The following is a 20,877-nucleotide window of genomic DNA, read 5'->3' on the forward strand; positions in this document are numbered from 1 at the left end:
CGGTAAATATAAAATCTCCTGTGTCAAGTACTAAACAGCAGTCTGGTGTATCTTTCACATTGAACCCTGACATAACTGCATGGGACATTATTAGCAGGCCTCTGAGTGAGCTTCTTGAGTTCAAACTCTGCCTTCTGTATGATTGTCTTACTGCCATTGAAGATGTCTTGGACAAAATCAGCAAGTGTGGGGTGTTTGTCTGAAATACCTGAGGAAGGGCATATCATGGCCATTACACCAATATCCCATGCAATTATTGTGGAATTTACAACTGGGGTCAGCTCTAGTGAAACACACAACAGAGAGAAAAAGAAAGTTATGAGTGCGTCCATGCCCTCTGATGCCCCACCTGTTCATAAAAGTGATGATGTTCTAATCATGAGAGATCAAGAAAGGCAGCATATCCTTTCCTGTTGCTAGGAACTACACTAGTTGGGTATCCCTCCTTATGATTCATTTACCCTCAGCTTCTTGCCCCTACGTGGATATTCTAGTCAACGTCCCAAGTCTAGCGCCTGAAACCACAGAGTCCACCCTTGAGTTTAAAAAACAAAGTGATGCACTGGATTTATAGCAATGTGGGAAGTGGTCGGAATCTTCATGAAAACTTATTTTTGAATGGACAGTTGGGGGGATAGGACCCTTACCCAGTCAATCACAATGACATTACATCATTATAAATTTTCATAGGCCCTTAGTAGCAGGGATGGTTCTTCATCATACTAATATTGGCACAGCTCGGTCAGGGCAAATACATTGCTATGCCTCTGGGTTATTTTTATAATCACTTAGCCCCTATAACTAGGTGGCAGGATCCAATTTATCCACACTTTGAGTCACAGGATACAGACAAGCCCCTTTATGGGAATAGGTTTATGGTCCACTCTAGACTGGAGAACAACGATTGACAATGGGTGGGGAAGTTTGACTTTGCTAAGTTCTCGGATAATAGAGGCCCTGTATGGCAATTTAACACTTTCCCCAGTGTTACTCCTCGTCCTTGTGTTTGAGCATTCCTGGATACCTTTGGGCTTCACCAAAGTTTGCAGAACCCTCCTGTTATACCTGACTTGATTGATGCCTTTCAAGTCTGCCGCTTTTGTCATACAATGTACGGGGAAGCTCCCCATTCCCCATACATAGCCTTGCTATTGGGGATGTCATATTCCCAAGCCTCGTTAATATCCATCCTTAATCGGTTGGCTTGATCATACCTGGCCTTTCTACAAGATCTCAATGTGACAGCTTAGGTTAATCTGGTGTATTGTGTACTGGTAATGATTTTTTAGTCCCCTCTGTTGTAAGTACTGTAGTTACGGAGCTAGAAAGCAATTTTCATCTGCCAGAGAGGACCACTAAAACGTATTCTCTATCTCAGCCCACAGTGGTTTCTTGGAATGTGACGCAACACCTATAGTGTGAATGTATCGATACAACACGACATATGCCTATTCCAAGACACCTGGTCTACTAAACCCCTTATTTGAAGTGCAGTATCTTTCACATGAAATTCCATCTAAGCCGAGCAAGTTTGGAAAGCCTATGGCTGGCCTAACAATTTGGGTAAATTCCTCTTCAAATTCCAAAATTCGTCTACTAGCTGTTGACTGCCCGAAATATTTGGTATTGAAATAAGCAGGGGAGGTCCACAGTGTGACATTTTTCAATATTTATGCACGCGGGGTCAAACGTGCTTGTGCTTCTGCGTTATTAAATACCTTGAAGCATATTTGGACAATAATCAGACACAAAGAAATCCTATCCTTGCTGGGGACCTCTATACTATGTTTGAGACCTTTGACATGGAAGACATTGAAATCAGGACAGAGGAGGATGAAACATGGCCTATCCCACAGTTGGAGCTCACCCAAGTGAAAAGATGGTCCCAGGTTACTCTCCAAATAAACGCGCTCACTTTTGAATTGCATGTTAGGGTTACCAATAGGTGCCCAAAATCAGATTTTAAGGGTGTGTATACATTTAACAATCGTCTGTCAAAAAGTTGCATTGATTATATTTTGATTGACTTAAGACTGTGGTCCCAAGTTGATGACATGGTTGTACAAGAAAGAGTGGAGAGCAACCACAATCCTTTGTTCCTTACGTGGCTTCCACTGCTTGATAAGCATACAATTGACTCTTCAACTTTAATTAGCAGTAGTGATCGCGCAAGGTGGTAAAAAAAAAAACAGAAAACTTTTTAAACATTAGGAAAGATGTGGAGGCGACATTGAGCAAGGTTATATAAAATAAAGTAAAGGAGGGCAACACTATAGATCTTAGTGAGTTGCACAATGTGTCATTCCAGGATTCAGCAGCTTATTTTATAATTTCTCTTACCATTAGAAAGAAGCCCCTCACAAAAAGCAATAGATGATTCACCCAGCAATGTAGGTACTTAAAGTGCACCCTGGACAGGGCAATTAAGATGAAAAATGTATCTTTGATTTTGTCTGCCAGAAAGTAACATAAGTGTGACTTGTTGCATGCTAAGAAGGAGTGGGGTTATAACAGATGGCGAGACTTAGCAGATGCATGTTCATTCAGGCATGATTTACGCTTCTGGAAGTGGGCACCACTGTTGCAAACTCTTTGGGGTTTGAACCACAAAATCACCCCATCTTCTGAATGGCTCACTCACCTTTTAGCCCTTACCATGGGGAGGTAGTAGCCACAACTGAGGAAGCCCTGATGTGTAGTAGCCTCCAAAATTGTAATACCCTGCCATTTACTAAAGAGGACGTAACCAACTCTCTGACCAACCTTTGTGAGAGGTAGGGCTTCAGGCCCAGATGGTCTGCCAGTAGATGTCTTAGTACATGACATTGACCTCTGGACTGAGTACATATTATCTCTATACAATGCAATTGCATTGGATGCTTCTATCCCTGCATCGTGGCAAGGATGTGAGTTAATACCATTATTATACAAAAAGGGTGAGCCGTCTTTACCAGCTAATTATAGGCCCATCATCCTCATCAACTGCATACAAAAAACGTTAGTTGTATGATCCTGGTAAAAATTCAAGTTTGTATATCAGAAAATGACATCATAGGCCCACTTCAAGCGGGGTTTAAAGTTAAGATATCTACAATAGACGATGTCATTCGGCTTGTTTGATTCACTGGAAGACTGTTTTGATCGGCAGAGGAAACCTGTATGTTGCCTTTGTCAATCTAAAATCTGCCATTGACCTTGTCCCACACTTGAGGCTGTGGAAGGTGTTAAAGGTGATGGGCATGCCTCACGACATCCTATCCTTATTGATTAGGCTTCATCAAAAAAACTTTGCCTGTGGCAGACGGAGAGCACAGGGCCAATGGACTGACAAGTTTCTGGTGTTGAAAGGTGTTCATTAAAGTTGTGTACTGGCCCCCACCCTTTTCTCCCTATATCTAAATGGTTTGGTTGATTATCTTTCTGAGTGTACAGTGGATATTCCCAACATAGACAACACCAAGACCCCATATCACTGTTTGAAGATGACACTCTCCTAATTTTGAAAACTCTAAGTGGTCTTCAAAAATGTCTTAATAAATTTGGCATCTTTTCTCAAGACTGCGGTCTAGAAATTAACGCAGGCAAAACAAAATTTATGGCATTTAGTCAATCTAAAAATTTTAGGTGTAGCTTAGTGCTTTGGGATAAGACTTTAGCAAGGGTTAATTTGTTTGATTACCTGGGCACTAAACTTTTATCATCAAAGATGTCATGGTGCCTACATTTCAATAAGGTATGTGTGAAACATGGGAAGACTGTTGTTCATAATAAACATTGTGCCTCCTTTACAAAGCCAATAGCTCCAGCGCTACAGAATTATGAGGCCGAGGCTCTTGGTGCCGTGTTATATGACACTGAGTTGTGGGGCTATATTAATGTGTCTGCACTGGTGCGTTCGGATAACCTATTCTTAAGACCATTGGCTTCCCTCCTGCCTAGCACTCTGTTGTACTTCTTATTTTTGGATAAGGGTATCAAAAAGGCTGCTCTTAGGGCATCCTTATGCCATTTGTTATTTTGGTGAATATTATGGGCTACCCCAGAGTTGGCCCATTATGCTGCTGCTCTACAAGATATCATCAAGGTTGATAGTTTGATAAAAAAAAATCGGTTTTCTTTAGGCTTCGGTGATTTTTGGCACCATCCATCTGTAGCACAAATTCCCTCTAGGAGGGCATTGAAAAACTGTACTCAGCATACACACTATATAGGGAGAAGCAAAAAGCTGAGGGCAGTTCATTGATAGGGGACTTTTTGAATTGTAAACCTACTCATGATCCACAAAAGGACTGGGACCTGATCACAGTTCCATTAGATAGGAAACTATACCACCAGTTCAAAGTGGGGACACCCTCAAAGTCATTTACTGCAAAATGGATGTGATCACATTCCATAGTCTGTCCTTTCTACATCGATCATACCGAGTGCGTACTGCATGTGCTGATTGCATACCTGGAATATGCCCAGTTCTGTTTTGCATGGCTGGCATCCATCTGCAGACAACTGTACACATCTAGCAATTGCTTCACTCTCGGGTTACTGAGAATGGGTTCTTGTTCACTGTAAGCCTCTGCTGTAGAAAAATGCCTGGGTTTGATAAGGGTGAAAAGAAGAACTGCCACAATGGAGTGCTTTTCTGAGCCGCCAGGCTGGCGAATAACCATGGACCATACTTACATTTTTCAGTCCTGCAGGCGGTGTACTGGCGGCAGATTGTTGACAGAGGGAGGCCATCATGGGACACAATGGACATCGCACCACGGCAGTGGCTATGGAAGAGAGGTAAGTCTCAAACACACACACACTACCTTAGCCATATGTGTCCTCCTGAACTACACACTACTCTTCAGAAACCACTCCAACACACTATTATTTAGTGCCACTTCATAACTACACAACAAATACATGCCAGAAACACATATTGCCATACATCAGGGACAACATAACGCACAATTGACACTACACCCACACACAACCACAACAACCAACACAACTACACACTCATTTACACAAACACTCTCACCCAAAAGCAAAACTACACACATCACAATGGCCACCACACAAATGCAACACTCACTTGAATGTTACACACAGCCACACAACACAAAGGCAAACATACACAGCGACATCAGACCCATATGCAAAAGGCACACAATAAAACACAACCATATCACTCACTCCAACTTCCTCCACCTGAACCAGCCAATCCAATCTCTCACACACACACACACAGACACACATAAACAACTGGAAGCACAACATTACAGGTACAGGTCCCCTTGCCAAGTGCACTCGTGGACATAGTTGACAAGGGTGAATGTTATTTCACTGTGGTGCAGCATTAATTTGGTAATGAATACTCACAGAAAAAATAACATATGTGTATGTGTGCAATGTTTGCCCTGTACCAGTGTGTTCCTATTCATGTCAGACACACTTGTGTTCCTGACATATGCATGTCACAGCCACTTAAAAAATTACTGTGAATTGTATATGACTGCAGTGTTCCGGAGCTCATGTGCAGTGCACAAAATGTACCCTGGCAATGTGGAATCCCTACCTTTAACTCTGATAACGGGGGTGTGTGTTCTCTGTGGTACAGTGGCAGCAGCAAAGCAAGGTATTGTTGAGTTTTGACCTGTCAAGAATGGAAGTAGAATCAGGCAAAAAGGTAGGTTTTTATCTTATTTCACGCATAATCTGCCAATTTATTCGTGGAGGTGGCACCACCACACTTGGCTTGGAGATAAGGAACATCCATATCTGCTCGACGGGAAAGGTGGCTGGGATCCCTCTGTCAGCCCCTTTCTCCTATGAGGCCGTAAATGCAGTTGGGCAGTTCTGGCGGAGTCGTCAGGACTTGGCCAGGTTATCGGCTATGGAACTGCCAACATCTAAATGGGGCAGGCAGACTGCCTAGTAGGTGGACTGGTTAACCAACAAAAAATAAACAGCAGGATCCTTAACTCCATGATTTAAATCAGGCCCCATGTTTTTAGTACTGATTTTATTATTGTGATATATTGGAATTTGGTTCTATCAATCACGCTGGTCTTAAAAAAGACATTCTTGCTCACTCTGTGCTTCTTCCAAGGCTGCAGTAAGATAGGTTCCAGGTGAGCGTGGTCAAGTTTTGTCTCTGATATTCAGAGAAAAACACACATCCTTACTTAGGGACATTTTCTCAGAACATCAGCTGTTTTATTATTAAAACACTTCCTTGTTCCTTAAATGTTAGAGTGAGATTCCAGCTAGAGAACCACGCTGTATGTTGATTGCTGAATGCTTTGCTACAGCTGCTTATGCAGGCTTCAGGCCTTTACCCAGGTATGGGGGATGATGTTGTCCGAGGGGAACCTGAAGGGCAGAATTAGAACTTAACACGCTGTGCTTTAATATAGCCTAGGTAGGAAATAGTCTATTGACTCTAGTGACAATATGGTAGTGTTATGTCTATGCTTTACTCTCCTTGTCACAGTTCTAATCATGCTGTATCGTCCTGGTTATTGCAGCCCATGGTTTACAATCTAAGATGCAGTCGCTTCATTAAAATCATATTGAAACATATACTGCCTCTGTTGCATCATTGTGTATGTGAGACTAACGTAACTGAGAGAAACAGATGAGAATAATGAGATCCTATGGATTATTTCCATAGCCCATAATGGAAACGTGATATGGCAGACAGGGTATCTGTCATGCTTGCGACGGAGTGACCCCATTCGTTAAACTCTAAATCAGGCCCTTAGTATCTTCGTGATGATCAGCTGTGGAATGGCCCCTGGTGGGGGATGCTGCAACAGGGTCCAGTGCAACCGCTCCATCACAAACCAGCATGACAGAGACCTCTCTGGTATCTGGGATTTTATTAAGCCAGTTTTCTACAAAGGTCTATGGGTGAGGGGTCTTAATCCCCTTAGGGAAGCCCACATAATTTGCTTGAATGGGATTGATTTTCTGCATCCTCAGCACTGGCCTCAAGGATGGGGATGGTGGATTTAGTCTAGTTAGTTTGGCTTCCAAATCCAATGAGCCATTCTCAGGAGTAGACACACAGTTCTCCACCTCTGTCACCCATCTCACCATGTTACAAAGATCCTGACGCAGCAGGGCAATGTCGACATTGACATCCCCAATTTGATATTCGAGGGCCTTGCGTGATGCCTGGATAGCTGGTGTTATCTAGTGTGGGTAGGCAGAGGTTACCTGCAGGGAATCCCTAACTACGAGTCTTCTACCAGCATCTGAAGAGCAGATAGTGAACTTATCCATTTCAGAATGGAATCCCTGCACATAGAACTTGTCTTTCCCTGTTTGGTCAGTGAAGAGGGGTGCCTAACTCAGACACCATCCCACAACAATGGGCTGGTGCAGAACAGCAGGGCCCAACAGCAGGGCCTAGCAGCAGGGAGGAGGGTCAAAGGGTTTTTGCAGCATTAGTGCTGCAGTGTTGTGTATTTATGGTGACACCTGCTCTTGGCCTGCTTACCCAGAAAGATGACAGGGCAGCATGAGCAGCCAGAGCTAGACCACCACAGGTTGATAGAGAAGACCTATGGCTGAGGAGCACAGGGAGGCGGGTTATCTAACCCATGTAAGCTTCCGTTTACTCTATTGACCATAATGGGCAGCAGTGTCACCTCACATAGTGTCTCCAGTTTAGGGGTTTCACTGCAGCAATCAAACAGTCTGGTAACCCTCTAAGGATCTGCAAGGCAGCACGGACATCCAGTAAAGACAGCCATCCACCGATCCTAAATGTTACCCCACGACGGAAAACAGGTGGGGGGGAGTCCCCTTTGGGATCCTCAGAGGCCCAGGTCAAACTCTATGCAGAGGGGAAGCTTCTCATTAAATCTGCTACATGGCAGCTAGGGAGGGCACCACCACATGCCAACAATGCACTTGAAGCCTCTGAGTCTCGTGTGTTTGAGGAGGTTCTATGGAAGGGGAGCACCACCCATGGAGGTATCGGGCACAGGGCCTTAGTAGTGGCGTTCAGGGGCCTTGGTTCACACCTGTGGGTCAGGTCATCCAGAAAGGGTTTGGTTGGACAAAGGGCAGCCAAAACGGCACTTTCTGCCCTCCAGAGGTATACCTCAGCAGGTCAGCACCAAGAGCATTCACGGATGACGTAGGAATGCAGAGTGTCTCTAGCTGGGCTCTATGTTTTCAGTCCTGCAACACTCCCCTTACATCCCTCACCACAAAAAAGGGCTCCCCTGCGGTCAATGGGGACCCAGGGCAGCAGATGAGGTAGGAGGAGGTCCTGTGAATATCATTAAGATGCGTCCACCATCTTGGTTGCTTTAGCCGCACCCCAACTGTATAGGTTTATGATTCAGGAGTGCAACTGGTGTTAGGAGTATGAAGAAATGACCAATTATAAAGCAATACACAGTAAGTGAATCCTGGTCCCAGGTGGCTAAAGGCACCAGTAAAGTGGCAGCTGGACAAAATTAGGCTACACTGGAAGAGTAGTGGGAAAACCACATTAAGGGTGGCGTCTGGGACTTATAACTGCCCTCCGAGGGCAATACAAAACTGTGCTGTGCTTTTTGTGAATTGGTAGTAAAAGTCAGCATTATTGGACAAGTGGTCATGTGAGCACACAGGCCTAGCAAAGTATTATATCAAATATTAATGCTAAGCTATTAGGACTAATATCATGTTGCCAATACTCATAGTCGTTGCACCAGTTAAGATTTGTGGCAAGAAAGTTACATGGGCCGTGTTCATAAACAAGCATCCATGGTATGCCCTGCCATCATGAGGTTGAATGTGCTCCTACATTGTGAAGGGAAACTATGATCTCTTAATATTTGACCATTAAATGATATGGATAAAAAGCAATAACTCACTCCCCATTCAACATGCAGGCAATAGAGAGGTGCATGCATGATCGATAATGTCATGGAATTAGTTTATATGGCTGAACATGCCTTGAGAATTTTGGGAAAAAAAGATACATTTGGTAGGCCATACAATATCTTTTCACCAGGTCAATAAAAACCAACTGATTCAAAAGGTGGCATTTTGAGAATCAATTCTTGACAGATATTACACATAAATAGTTGAGTGAAGTTGTAATGTAGGAGAGATGGCTGACAATAATAAACCTGAGAAGGGATTAAAAGAAGGAGGTGTTATGGCCTGCCTGTCTTCAATCTGCACATGGCCAATATGTCCAATCCTGAACCCTTGATGACTGTATCACATCCTGGCTGAGTACAGATGTCACTGCTGTGCATTTTTAACATTTGGTTCTGATGGACAAATAGCTTATTGGTCTGCAAAACCTGTCAACAAATTTGGAAATGTTTATGTTGGTTAAATTTAAAATAGGCTATTAAAATATTTTATAACTAATAAATGTGCGCTATTTTTATAAATTTGTATAACATTGAACGTATTTATATTTTAACCATTTTAAATAATTTAACATTATTTACTGTGGAGTATTATTTAATTCCTTACCTCCAATATTTTCTATGGGATGGTGTTGCAGTACCAGTGGTTGGCATTGTGTGGTGCTGGACAACTGTCTTTTTTTTAGTTGAACGTTTATACTTGGATTCTTTGACTAAGGAAAAGGTAATAAACTAACACTAACATGTAAATTACACAGAAGTGCAAGATACCTTTGTGAATCAAGCACCATGTGTGAATTATGCAGCCTCTATCTGAAATTACAAGCAAATGCCCAGGCCGGGGCAGACAGCAGGGCTTATTAAAAAAAAAATGGTCTCAGGGATTTTAAAATCCAGATGATGTTAGATGCAATAAACTTTCATTAAGAATTTCATAGATGCATGTCCTATAACCATTTTCAAAATAGTTACTAAGAGACAAAAGAGCAATTTTAAATGATAGTAAAATAAATTCGAGGAATACTTTGCAATTTAATGAGTGCTCTAAACATAACTTATATTATATTATATATATTATATACAGAAATCCATTATTGATTTTATGGATATTGACAGTGTTTTTAAATATGCTTGTGTTATGCTTTGTCTAAATATCTGTTTAGGGTTTTACCTAAACACAACAAAGAGCTAGAAATTGTGCACAAATCTTTCATGCAGGCATAGATGGCACAACATATTCAGCAGAACTAAGACCAGCATTCTTTCTTCATTGTTGGCTTGAGGGCCCGCCCCTTTTTAGGATAGAGCGCGCAAGCACTCTGGCCTGTAATCTCTCTGTGAGCTTTTTACCACGCCCACTCTTGCTATTCATTCTTTGTTGTGCCTGCGTTAAAAGTTTTATTTTTATTGGTGCATTTTGTGAAATGTCCCTCTTTTGTATACTGAGTTCTCTCCCAGCCGATTTCACTAAGTGAACATTTTTGTGCCATCACACTACGTCATGCTTTCTTTTGTTACATCATGTGATGGCCCCTCCTCCAGTTTTGGTTTGCATTTCATACCAGCCGCACTCCTTTCTAGACATTTCACGCAGGGAGAAAATAACTCTTGCGCTCATGGTGGCCATGGCGCTTTAAATTGACTTGTTTTTCCTTGTTGTCTGGACATCCACTCCCAGAAGGACTTTATTGAGTTTCTGCTCACACAATCATGCTTCAGGGGACACTCAAGAGCTGTGCTGTCTGGAATTTCTAGCAGTCTTGGAGTGGAAACTGCTGGATCCTTGCCAGCCCATCGAGTAATTGTATTCTATTGTTCAAGGAAATTTTTTTCAAGTGGACAGTTTCCTGTGTTGCATTTTTTGTTTTGTGTTCCTTCTTGAGTCCTTTTTACAGGTCTGAATCGTTGGTGGCGTGGTGCAGCTGGCTTCAAAGGGCACTGCTTGGTGGTGGTGTCACAAGGAGTTCTGCATTATGCTGCATAATCTGACTTTCCTTGACATATAATTTAGTAAAACCCCTTTGATCCTCCCCAGCTGCATAAATACTTTCAGCCTTGCCAATGACTCATTCTTGCTTCCGAGTCCCCTGTCCTAAAATGAATCTCCGAGTAATCACTATTTTCATTTTCAGTAACTTCTCTAGTCGTATGCCAGACCTAATCCACCTGTAGTGACGCCGGCAGGAAGCAGGATACAACATACAAGGCAGTTCAGAGAACACACACCCTAATATGTCCCATGAAGATCGCCACATGAATCCCATATCCGGAATCAGAAAGGGTCAAAGGTCATACAGAGAGACTTTTCAGGGGCTGCCTCAAAGCTCAGACGTAATGGCAATCTGTGTTAGAGATGAGAAAGCCACGCAGGATAGAATCTGACCTTGGTACTGGGTTGAGCGTTGCCCCCTGAGGAATGGCAAATCAAAACCGGGCCGAGTTAAATGTCCCTGACGTAGCCAAGTTAACCTCCCGAATGTAGATTTTTAAAAGGCAAAAAAAAAAACCACTAAACGGTGAACAGCTGAGCGCATGACCTGTTAACAAAATGTGCTTTTGTGATGTCTGCAGCCCAGTTAAACTGCAATTAACATCCCGTAGACCTGTAATATGACAGCAATCTGCGGGATGTCATGTTTTCTTTGTTTTGCTAATTGATGTTATAGCTGTCAATGAGATGCTGACCTGCTGCCTCTTTATCGGGGCCTATCCTGGGAATTGCGGGGTGGGTTGGGGTCAGGTTAAGATATCTCCTAGCTTCCCTTGGACTTAATTTTGTACTTTTTTTCCAAGAAGACATTTAACAATTGTATATAATGTCAGATTGAATAAGTGTTATATACATGCACTGAATATATGCTGCTAGTTTCGTAATGCAGTAACTGAGCATAACTTGGAACTGAAAGGTAGAGCGAGAGCTGGAGGCCTTTATCCAGTTGCTGAACTGCACAGTGTGTAACCGGGGAACCTGGATTCAAAAGTTGCACCCCTTCTCCAAATTGTGTGATCCTAAGGAAATCCCTTTACTTTATAGTGCTTCAGTTTGAATGTTCATACCGCTCCCATCCAGACCTGACTGACGGTAGTCACCCGAAGGCAGTGTCGTCAGAAAATAAGGGTTGCAATAGAGTTCACTTTTAAGTACTATTGAATTTAACAGAAGTCAAAACAGAGATTTAATCGAATGTGCCAAGGTGAAACAAGGTTGTTCAGGTAAAAACTTACAAGTTGACAAAGCTCATTTACGTTCCAAATCTTTTGACGGCTTTAGGTTTTGCCTTTCAGATCCAAGTCAGACCCCTGGCTCAGCTCTGGCTTGGGGCTTTTACTAAGTTTTCTACCTCTCCCATCCCTATTCTGCATTAGGAAAGCTCCGTATATCATTATCCTTAAAATGAAATTCAAATCAATGAAATGTGTTTCTTTATATACTAGACCCCCAAAACCCTTTATGAAAAACCAACCCCTTTGCCCCAATCTACAAATGGACTTCTATAAATTGATTTATAATTTTTTGGACTTGATATTCAGATTTCAGTCTGTTTTCTATTAGTAATAATTTCGTTCCCAATGTCTGAGGAGGGAGGTGGGGGGAACGAAGTGCACACCAAATGTCCATGCTCCCACTCTTGTGGGAGTGCAAGGAGCCCTCTACTTTGCCAGTTCTACATTATATTGTATAATTTTGCATTTGAAAATGCGAGAGACTGCAGCTGATAGTAGGACACAATTGCACGTCTCCGGAGTTAGTTGCCATGTTGCACCTCCTCATTATCCCATGACAAGCCCCAATGATACTCCGGCTTCCCTGATGCTGTAACAGCCTGTTAATGGTAATGACTGGTAACTCATTGACAGGGTGATAGCAAAATTATGGGGCTCGCGCGCAAGCACTCTGACCTGTTGTAATCTCTCTGTGGGTTTTTAACATGGCCCATCACTATCACTCGTTCGTGGGCTTGCCTTTCAAAAATCCTTTATTATTGGTAAATGCTTTATGTTTGTCTATCCTTGGGGCAATTTTGTTACAGCCTTTGCCATCGACCCTGTTACATGGATAATTGCACTTTTTCCAATACGTTTGACTGCAAGCAAACTTCTTTTTCTTTTTGTGTCTCTTCTTCGCGCTCATGGCTGCTGTGCCCCTTTGAATCAGCTCTTTTATGTCAACTGTTTTACTTTTCATTTTCAATTTATGTGGCGAGAAACGTCCGGCTAAGAATTTACAATGCAACTCTAGCAAATGCGAGACCCATTGCATTGTAAAGGAATGTTTTGTTTTTGCAACTAAAACATTTCATACTGCACTGCATAAACCTGAAATGCTCAAAACGGAATGCAAACTAAATTTGTCATACATTAATAACTTTTGACCTGAACAGTTTTGTTCTGAAAAGTAGTATTTGTTCCACTGACGGGACACTGGGGCCTTTGAAGACGTAGCATTGAGAGTCTCTGTCTGCCCAAATAACCATTCAAGGCCGTCAAGTTTTATGTTCTCATCCTCACCAGAATTATATTCCTGTCTCTCCTACTTCCCACCGCTGGCTTTGGATATCACTCCCACTTCACTTTCTTTCTAACATTCTTTCATTCTTTTTGTAACGTAGATTCTCATCATCATGAACTCCTTGGATTCATTTTCCTATCATACTAGACTGAATTTTACCCTTTCTCATTTAGGTACAAAACAGAATGACACAATACACACCCTCATCATCAAAGTTCTCTGCCATCTTTTTTAGCCTAGGACCCAAGCAAACCTCTTGCAACTCATAAAGCCCCTCACACATTAACTTTAACTCAAAAATCACCATACTAAAATGGCAATACTTAAATTGGTAAACATGTTTATTTAAAATATGCTTTATTAAATTTTTAGAAAATGAATCCCAGTTATGATGAAATCAAAGAAAACAGTACTTGAAAAAACGGTTATGAAAAAGTTATGAAAAGTGAAAACTCAAAGACTTACAGGACATTCAATCCAAATTTGTAACTTGCACCTGTATTGAAAAAATGTAAGAAAAAATGGACCACAAAGCTGATATGTATTTTGAAGAGATCTGGCAGCACCTGACAGTGAACAAAGCTTATAAGAACTGACTATATAATTGACCGAAGTCTCTTAGTTAATTTTCTTGTAGTGCAAAGTGAAAGATAGGTCATTTCTTAACAAAACCAAATGATTAATATCGGTTCGTTTCCGATGCTTGTTTTGGTCCAGTGTTCCTCAGGGAAGAACGGCCTTTCTGAGCTCTCCGAGTATTTTGTTTTTATTATTCTGTACATTTCGTTTGGACACCTTCAGAAGGTCTTCTACGTTATCTTTGCCATAAGAAGGTTTGAATGTTGAGAACGTGTCTCTGTACTTCTGTATTTCACCTAAGAAGGTAAATGAGAAATGATAAATATTTTCATTTCCTACAAACTTCTGGGAGTGGTACAATCAGTCGGAAGGATCAACAATACAACCATTAGGAGCTCTTTGCATACAATGTTGGGCGTGTGCAGTAGAGCAGTGGTTCCCAACCTTTTGACTTCTGTGGAACCCCATTTTATCAATACTGGAGCCCGGGGACCCCCACTGAATCATTATTGTAACCCGGGGACCCCCACTGAGTCATTACTGGTAGCTGGGACCTAATAGTATTAAATTCTTTAAGCAGTCCCGGACCCCCTGAGGAGGCTTTGCGGACCCCCAGGGGTCCCCGACCCACAGGTTGGGAACCACTGCAGTAGAGACATGAATCAGAAAGGGTCTGTTGCAGCAAAGCAAACGTGCAACCAAAAGCTGAAAAGAATTTTCATTTGTTGCAAGGCAATACTATCAAATTAAGATTTCATATTCACCAGACATATCATAATAACATAATTCAAATTTGTTGTGTTCCATTTCCATTAAGTGCAATGCTGAGAAACATTTAATTGAGAGTAGGGAGACTTATTGACATGCATGCTGCAGTAGTTTATCACTTGTGAGAGAGATTTCATAGGGATTGCCACTTTTCTTCATCCCCCTTGCCCCCCCAATGACACGATTGTTGCGTGTATTTAAAACATGGTGCACAATGACGGTCATTACCATAAAAACATCAAAACATTTGACACTGTTGTGGTGCTTTGCCGGACTAGCGTCCAATTTTTGGACGCTAGTCCAGCAAAGATCAGGGAGGCCCATAGGTTAATATGGGTGTGTCACTTTAAAATCTGCCCTTAGCAGGTATTAAAAATGACAGAAAAAATGGCACAGTGAAATCTTGTTTTACTATGCCATTTTTCTGGGCTTCCCTGCATGGGAAGACCCCCTTGCATACATTAAGCCTGGGGCAGGCAAAATGGGGCACAAGGGCTTGCAAAGTGGTGCAATGAAGGGGTACATGAAATGTGCACCCATACCTCCTTCCATCACACTTTATGTCTGTTCATCCCACAGTTCCTCAATGTGTGCCTGCTTGTGTACTGTCTCACTGTGTCTGAGGGTCTGTAGGCATGCCTCTGTTTGCTGCCTCAGTCACCCTCTGTGTTGTCTTCTGCACATAGATACCGGGTCCTCCCTGACATTAGGCAATAGTCAAAGAAGCTTTGTAAGGCTCTGTTGGGACCCAATTTCTTCCATTAAATGCTTCATTAATTTTGACCACCTTTTTACACCATTCCTTCCTTCATCCAATGTAGTCTATTTTCCTCACTTGTATCTCCTTTGTCACCTGGTGCATGTCAGCAACTGACTGCCTCTCAGCTTTGAGAAAGGAATTCCATTCAAATGACTCCTTCCTCATTCCAGGCCCCCTCATGTTTCTGCCTTTTTGCTTACCTGTCAAATCTAAATGGTTGAGATAATCTTGAAGCAACCCAAAGTGCTGTACAAGCAACATACATCATAATATACGTCTCTTAGTCTGTGTATGGATGAATATATGTCAGATAGATGTTGTACATGCCCGTTTCTTTTTTTTTTTTTACAAATCTGTTTATTGAGTTTTAATCCACAAACAGACAAATAACACAACTATAACAGAGAATTAAAAAAGTCCTGCACCGCTTTCTTCCTCCCCATGCCACCACAGTACCATGTCACTATATGGCCTAATAGGCGTCACATAGATATCTCCATACCAGGTTTCTCATAGTATGATCTCCCAGTCCTATACAAAGGTGAGGCTTTCCTCATTTCAGGTCATATCCCACCTTCCTCCACATCCCCCACTCTTTCTCAGATTTGTATGCACAGCCACAAGCTTGGTAAACCAACTTCTCAGCCGTCAAACACCAGTTCTGATTCGACTCCCAGTGCTCAACTTTTAGGATGCAGCCCCCCCCTCAGCATCTCATTATGCCTCTCCAGGACACAATCAATGCAGCATTGGCAAATAATAGTGCATATCTTTCCAGGGTGAGCTCGCCCCAAATTTCTAGCATCATTAAGCTGGGCGTTAGGTCCAGTGTGCAATCAATACCCTCTGATCTTTTCCCTTTAGACTCTGATCATGGGGCAGTTCCACAGTGTACGGAGGACAGACAACTTCTGCTGAAACACCTTTAGGCACAGGTCATTACTAGTCCTGCCCACCTTGAATAAGCATGTCCTTGTGAAGTATGCCCCATGAAGTATTTTTAAGTGTTTCAGTCATAAATCAGCATGTATAGCCACTTTTCTGGAATATGGGCATACCCCTCCCCATGCATCATCCTCCAAGACCCCGAGGTCTTATTCCCATTTCCTCCTAAGTGTATCATGGTGGTAGGCTATTGTCCAGGAGAGTGGTGTAGATTTGGGAGATTACATGTTTGTGTTGCAGGGGTCCTAGTAGTCTAAATTCCAGTGTCGTCCCCTCCATCACCTCATGCAGTGAGGTCCCATATCCCTAAGTATGTGTTGTACCTGCAGGTAGCAAAGGAACTGGCCTCAAGTCAGCTCAAATCATTGCTGAACCTCGGCAAATGGAATCATACCCATCACCATATCCTGTAGCTTTGAGATTCCTATAAGGTCCCCCTTTCCATGACCCTCCACTGCCCACAATCCGTTCAGCAGCTCTGAATCCTAGAGAGGGATCCCAATCAACACTTTTCCCTTTCATACCAGCACGGTCGTTGCCTGTTGCCAGATCCTAAAACTCATAACTGTCGTAGAAGTATGTCCAGCCAGATTTATACAGAAAAATAATTTGCGATGTGTACTGATATAGACCACAGGGGACAAACCCAGGTGCTAGGAGGCTCCCAGTCAGTCAGCGGGTACAGTACAGATTAACCCCAATTAATACATATCCTGGCAGAGCTGCTGAACACCTCGAGAATACACAGAACTCTCTGGACCGATCCTGCTTGTTGCACCAGGTACATGAGGACATTGTCGGTTTAGGCTGAGGCCACATCTTCCCAATTTGGGTTCATCTTCAGGCCAGGGATCAGTGCATTCCCCTTTATCCACGTTGCCACTGTGAATAATAGGGGACACAGGAGGCACCTCTGACTCATACCCTGCCCCAGCCTAAATACTTTCAAGGGCGCCTTTGACTCAGTCAAGAGCCAGGGACTTCCTATACAGCAACTTGACCCATTTCAGAAAGGAGAGACTAAAGCCTATCTTTAGCTGGATGACAAATATGTACTACCACTGAGTCAAACCCTTTCTAGGGCCACCAATAGCGCCAGCTCCCGCAATCTATCCCTCAGGGACCAGCAGCCAAATAGGCATCAACTTAGATGGCATCAACTTCAACTTGTCTGGTGTGACCACCATGTCCACTTCTCAGACCAGTCAGTTCCCCAGGACATTTGCCAAAACTTTGGCCTCCACATTGAGGAGAGAAATCGGTCTGTAAGAGGCACACTCTTCAGGAGGTTTACCTTCTTTGTGGAGTAGAACAATGTTGGCCTGATGTAGGGCTATGGGCAGTATACCCCGTTCCTTGGCTTCGCAATACATGTCATGCAGGAAGCCCACTATGTGAGATTTCATGCACTTAAAGAACTCTGAAGTGGAAGCCATTCAGACCTGGGGACTTCCTGCCCTGTATCTGGGCCAGGGCCTCTGAGATTTCTATCTCAGATATCTCCCCCTCCAAGGATTGTCTTGCATCGTCCCCAAGACTCAATACTGGGATGTCCTAGTCCCAAGCTGTGTTTGATGTGCCATGCCAAGGTATTCTGCAAACATCTGTACAATGTTGCCTGGTGTGTCTGCCATTCCAAAAGGTAGGCTGTCTCAAAAAATATTCAATGAGAGTATAGAAGTCACCTAAAGTATTTGCTTAGCAGGAGCAAGTGCTCTCACCCACCAGTTTGGAGGTGTGATTCATCATCGGGCATTGCTCCTTGTCGGGTCAGCGCTGCATTGCCCGACAGGCTCCTCTGAGGGGGCTCTTTGCCAGAGATCTTTTGGGAGAAATGGTGTGAATCTCAAGTCTATATTGTGGCTTGAGTGTGAAAAAGTGTGAATGATTGGGAAAATGTATTAAATATTAAAATTTGAGGTTTAGCTTGCACAACTAAAGTTTGACCTCCTTGAATGACTCTTTCATTCTGTACCGTGATGGTATGATCAGGATAAGTGCACATGCTCATTCATCCAGGAATCATTGGTGATCTACCCGTGCCACCTGTAGAATGTTGTCCCTGTCTCTGAAGTTCAGCAGTCTGGCTGCAATCACCCACAGTGGTGTTCCAGGCACATGCCAGCATCCGGGAACTCTGTAGGTGCATTTCACTGTGAACCAAGTCAATGTTTTGAGTTACAGACAGCAACTCCTTGAGGAACAGTTAAATGTTTAGGCCATCTGCCCTTTCTGGGAATCCAACTACCCAGATATTGTTGTGGCCGGACCACTTCTTGCTCCAGTTTGAGCAGGTGAGCATTGCAGAGTGACTGCAGATTCTGTCTCCAACAAATTTCAATCAATTTCTTGTGATCACCCCAAAGGAGACCCATGGGCTGGGCCACAGTATCTACCTTGAGTTCCAGAGCCGATCTCGTGTCCTTTATGGAAGCCAAAATCACAACCATATGGGCCTTCAGTTCCAGGTCTCTAAAATCCAGTAGTGCACTAATGCCACCCAACCCAATCATGGTTACCTCGGGGCATTTATTCTAACCACTGCTTTATCTTGTGTATCTGTGCCCCAAATTAAAGCTCCAGTAGATCTTATCCACACCTAGGGGGGACTAAATTGGCCACCTCCGAGAGCTCAGTCACCATGATGCACCCAGGGCCCTACACCACCTCCCGCTCTCAATGTTTCCTGAAGAGCTAGCTACCAGCTCCTTTGTTGTCCCAGGCCAGGTGAGGTGCAGCTCAAACCGCGAGCATGCTTGCTGCCTTGGCTCCTGGCACAAGCACCCAACCTGCCCACACCAACCCTGCACCTGCTGACGTGGACCACTGCAGAGCTTGCCTTGCTGACCTCTGGAGTTCTCCTCTAGCTGACTCCTGAGACTTGGCACAGTTCCCTAAATTTTTTGCTTCAATACTCCCTAGTACCAGGAAAGATGTCCTCCTCTTGCAGGTCCCTTGCACAGACAGGGTGCTCTCATCTATGGCCATTTAGACCTCAACCATCCGGCATGGTGGGGCTCCATCACAGGGTCTCCAGTCTGCTTCCTCGTCCCTCAAGCCAGCTAGGTCTGTCACTGGACCCTATGTGGGTCCATGTGGGGCCCTCACTCTCTGGCCATCGATGATCTACTCCCAGGCCTTCTCTCAGCCCTGCGTGTCTACCCAGCCGGTGCTCCTTTCTCACAGCCGTCTATACAAAGATAGCTCACAGGATTATTAGGGGACCCCCGAGATCACCCTCCAGTGCATGGTATGGTGCTCCACAATGTCGCTGCCTGCAATGCTTAGGCAATCATCCCACTAACAGGGATCTCCAGCTCCTGCAGCACCCGGGACCGTGGGTGCAGGCACTTTGAGAACCCACAGATGGGCGTGTGTACGCTTCTGCTATTCTGACCACATCTCACCTCCTCAATTGCACCCAGGGCACTTCTCCAGCCTTAGCCTCCATTTCAATCAATCAGGAGGCTCTGTGACTAAGGGCCAGATGTAACAACGTTTTTGCATGTTGCAAACAGCAAATTTTGCTGTTTGTGACGTGCAAAAACCACATTGCGATGCCCAATCCCTGTTTTGCGAGTCACAGTTAGGAAGGGGTGTTCCCCTTCCTAATTGCAAGTCGCAGCACGATGCTGCATTGTTCTGTGACCGCGAACGCGGTCGCAAAGCTATCACAGTTACCCCCAGTGTCACACTGGTGGTAACCCATTCGCAAAAGGTAAGGGGTCCCCATGGGACCCCTTCCCCTTTGTGAATGGCATGAAAAACAGTTTTTCAGAGCAGGCAGTGGTCCTATGGACCACTGCCTGCTCTGAAAAATGAAACAAAAACGTTTCATTTTTTCATTTTGTGATGCATCTCGTTTTCCTTTAAGGAAAACGGGCTGCATTACAAAACAAAAACTGCTTTATTTAAAAGCAGTCACAGACATGGTGGTCTGCTGTTTCCAGCAGGCCACCATCCCTGTGAGTGCTGCGACTCGCAAGGGGGTCGCAAATTGTGACCCACCTCATTATTATTAATGAGGTGGATCTTTGCAACCCCCTTGCAAGTCTCAGATGGTGTCAGGGACACCATCCTGCATACTGAATTGCAACTCGCAAATTGCGAGTCTCTCTGACTTGCAATTTGCGAGTCCCAATTCAGTAATTACGTACATCTGGCCCTAAGTATCCAACTCCATTTGCCCAGGCCAAGGCCCCTTCTATGGGCGCCTCTATGCTGGTCCTTCCATATGGGAAACTGTAGATGTTTTCCTCTATGTAGCTGCATGAAGATGTTTTCCTCTAGTTGCATAGACACATGTAGGTGTTATAGTATGAAGGAGGGTCAGTATGTGAAAACCTGACTACTTACATGTACAGTTATAAGTTTCAATTCAGTTAAGGCAGGCCAAGCTTTTATTCCTTCTGGAGTGACTGAATTTATCGTTAGATTGGTTGGTA

At 43.6% G+C, this 20,877-nt stretch overlaps 1 protein-coding gene across 6 annotated transcripts in view; it reads right to left on the reverse strand.

The window, feature by feature from the left end:
- Positions 1-13,720: 13,720 nt before the first annotated feature.
- The window catches only part of LOC138299775 (cytosolic phospholipase A2 gamma-like), a 380,498-nt gene continuing 373,341 nt past the window's right edge, over positions 13,721-20,877 (reverse strand). For all 6 annotated transcript variants that reach the window (XM_069238318.1, XM_069238319.1, XM_069238324.1 and 3 more), the window contains one exon: positions 13,721-14,255. In XM_069238318.1, coding sequence (XP_069094419.1) covers positions 14,104-14,255 — 152 coding nt within the window. In that variant the 3' untranslated portion in view covers positions 13,721-14,103. The remainder of the gene's footprint in view (positions 14,256-20,877) is intronic.

Source organism: Pleurodeles waltl, chromosome 6, assembly GCF_031143425.1.
Source record: "Pleurodeles waltl isolate 20211129_DDA chromosome 6, aPleWal1.hap1.20221129, whole genome shotgun sequence".
NCBI classification, from domain to species: Eukaryota; Metazoa; Chordata; class Amphibia; order Caudata; family Salamandridae; genus Pleurodeles; species Pleurodeles waltl.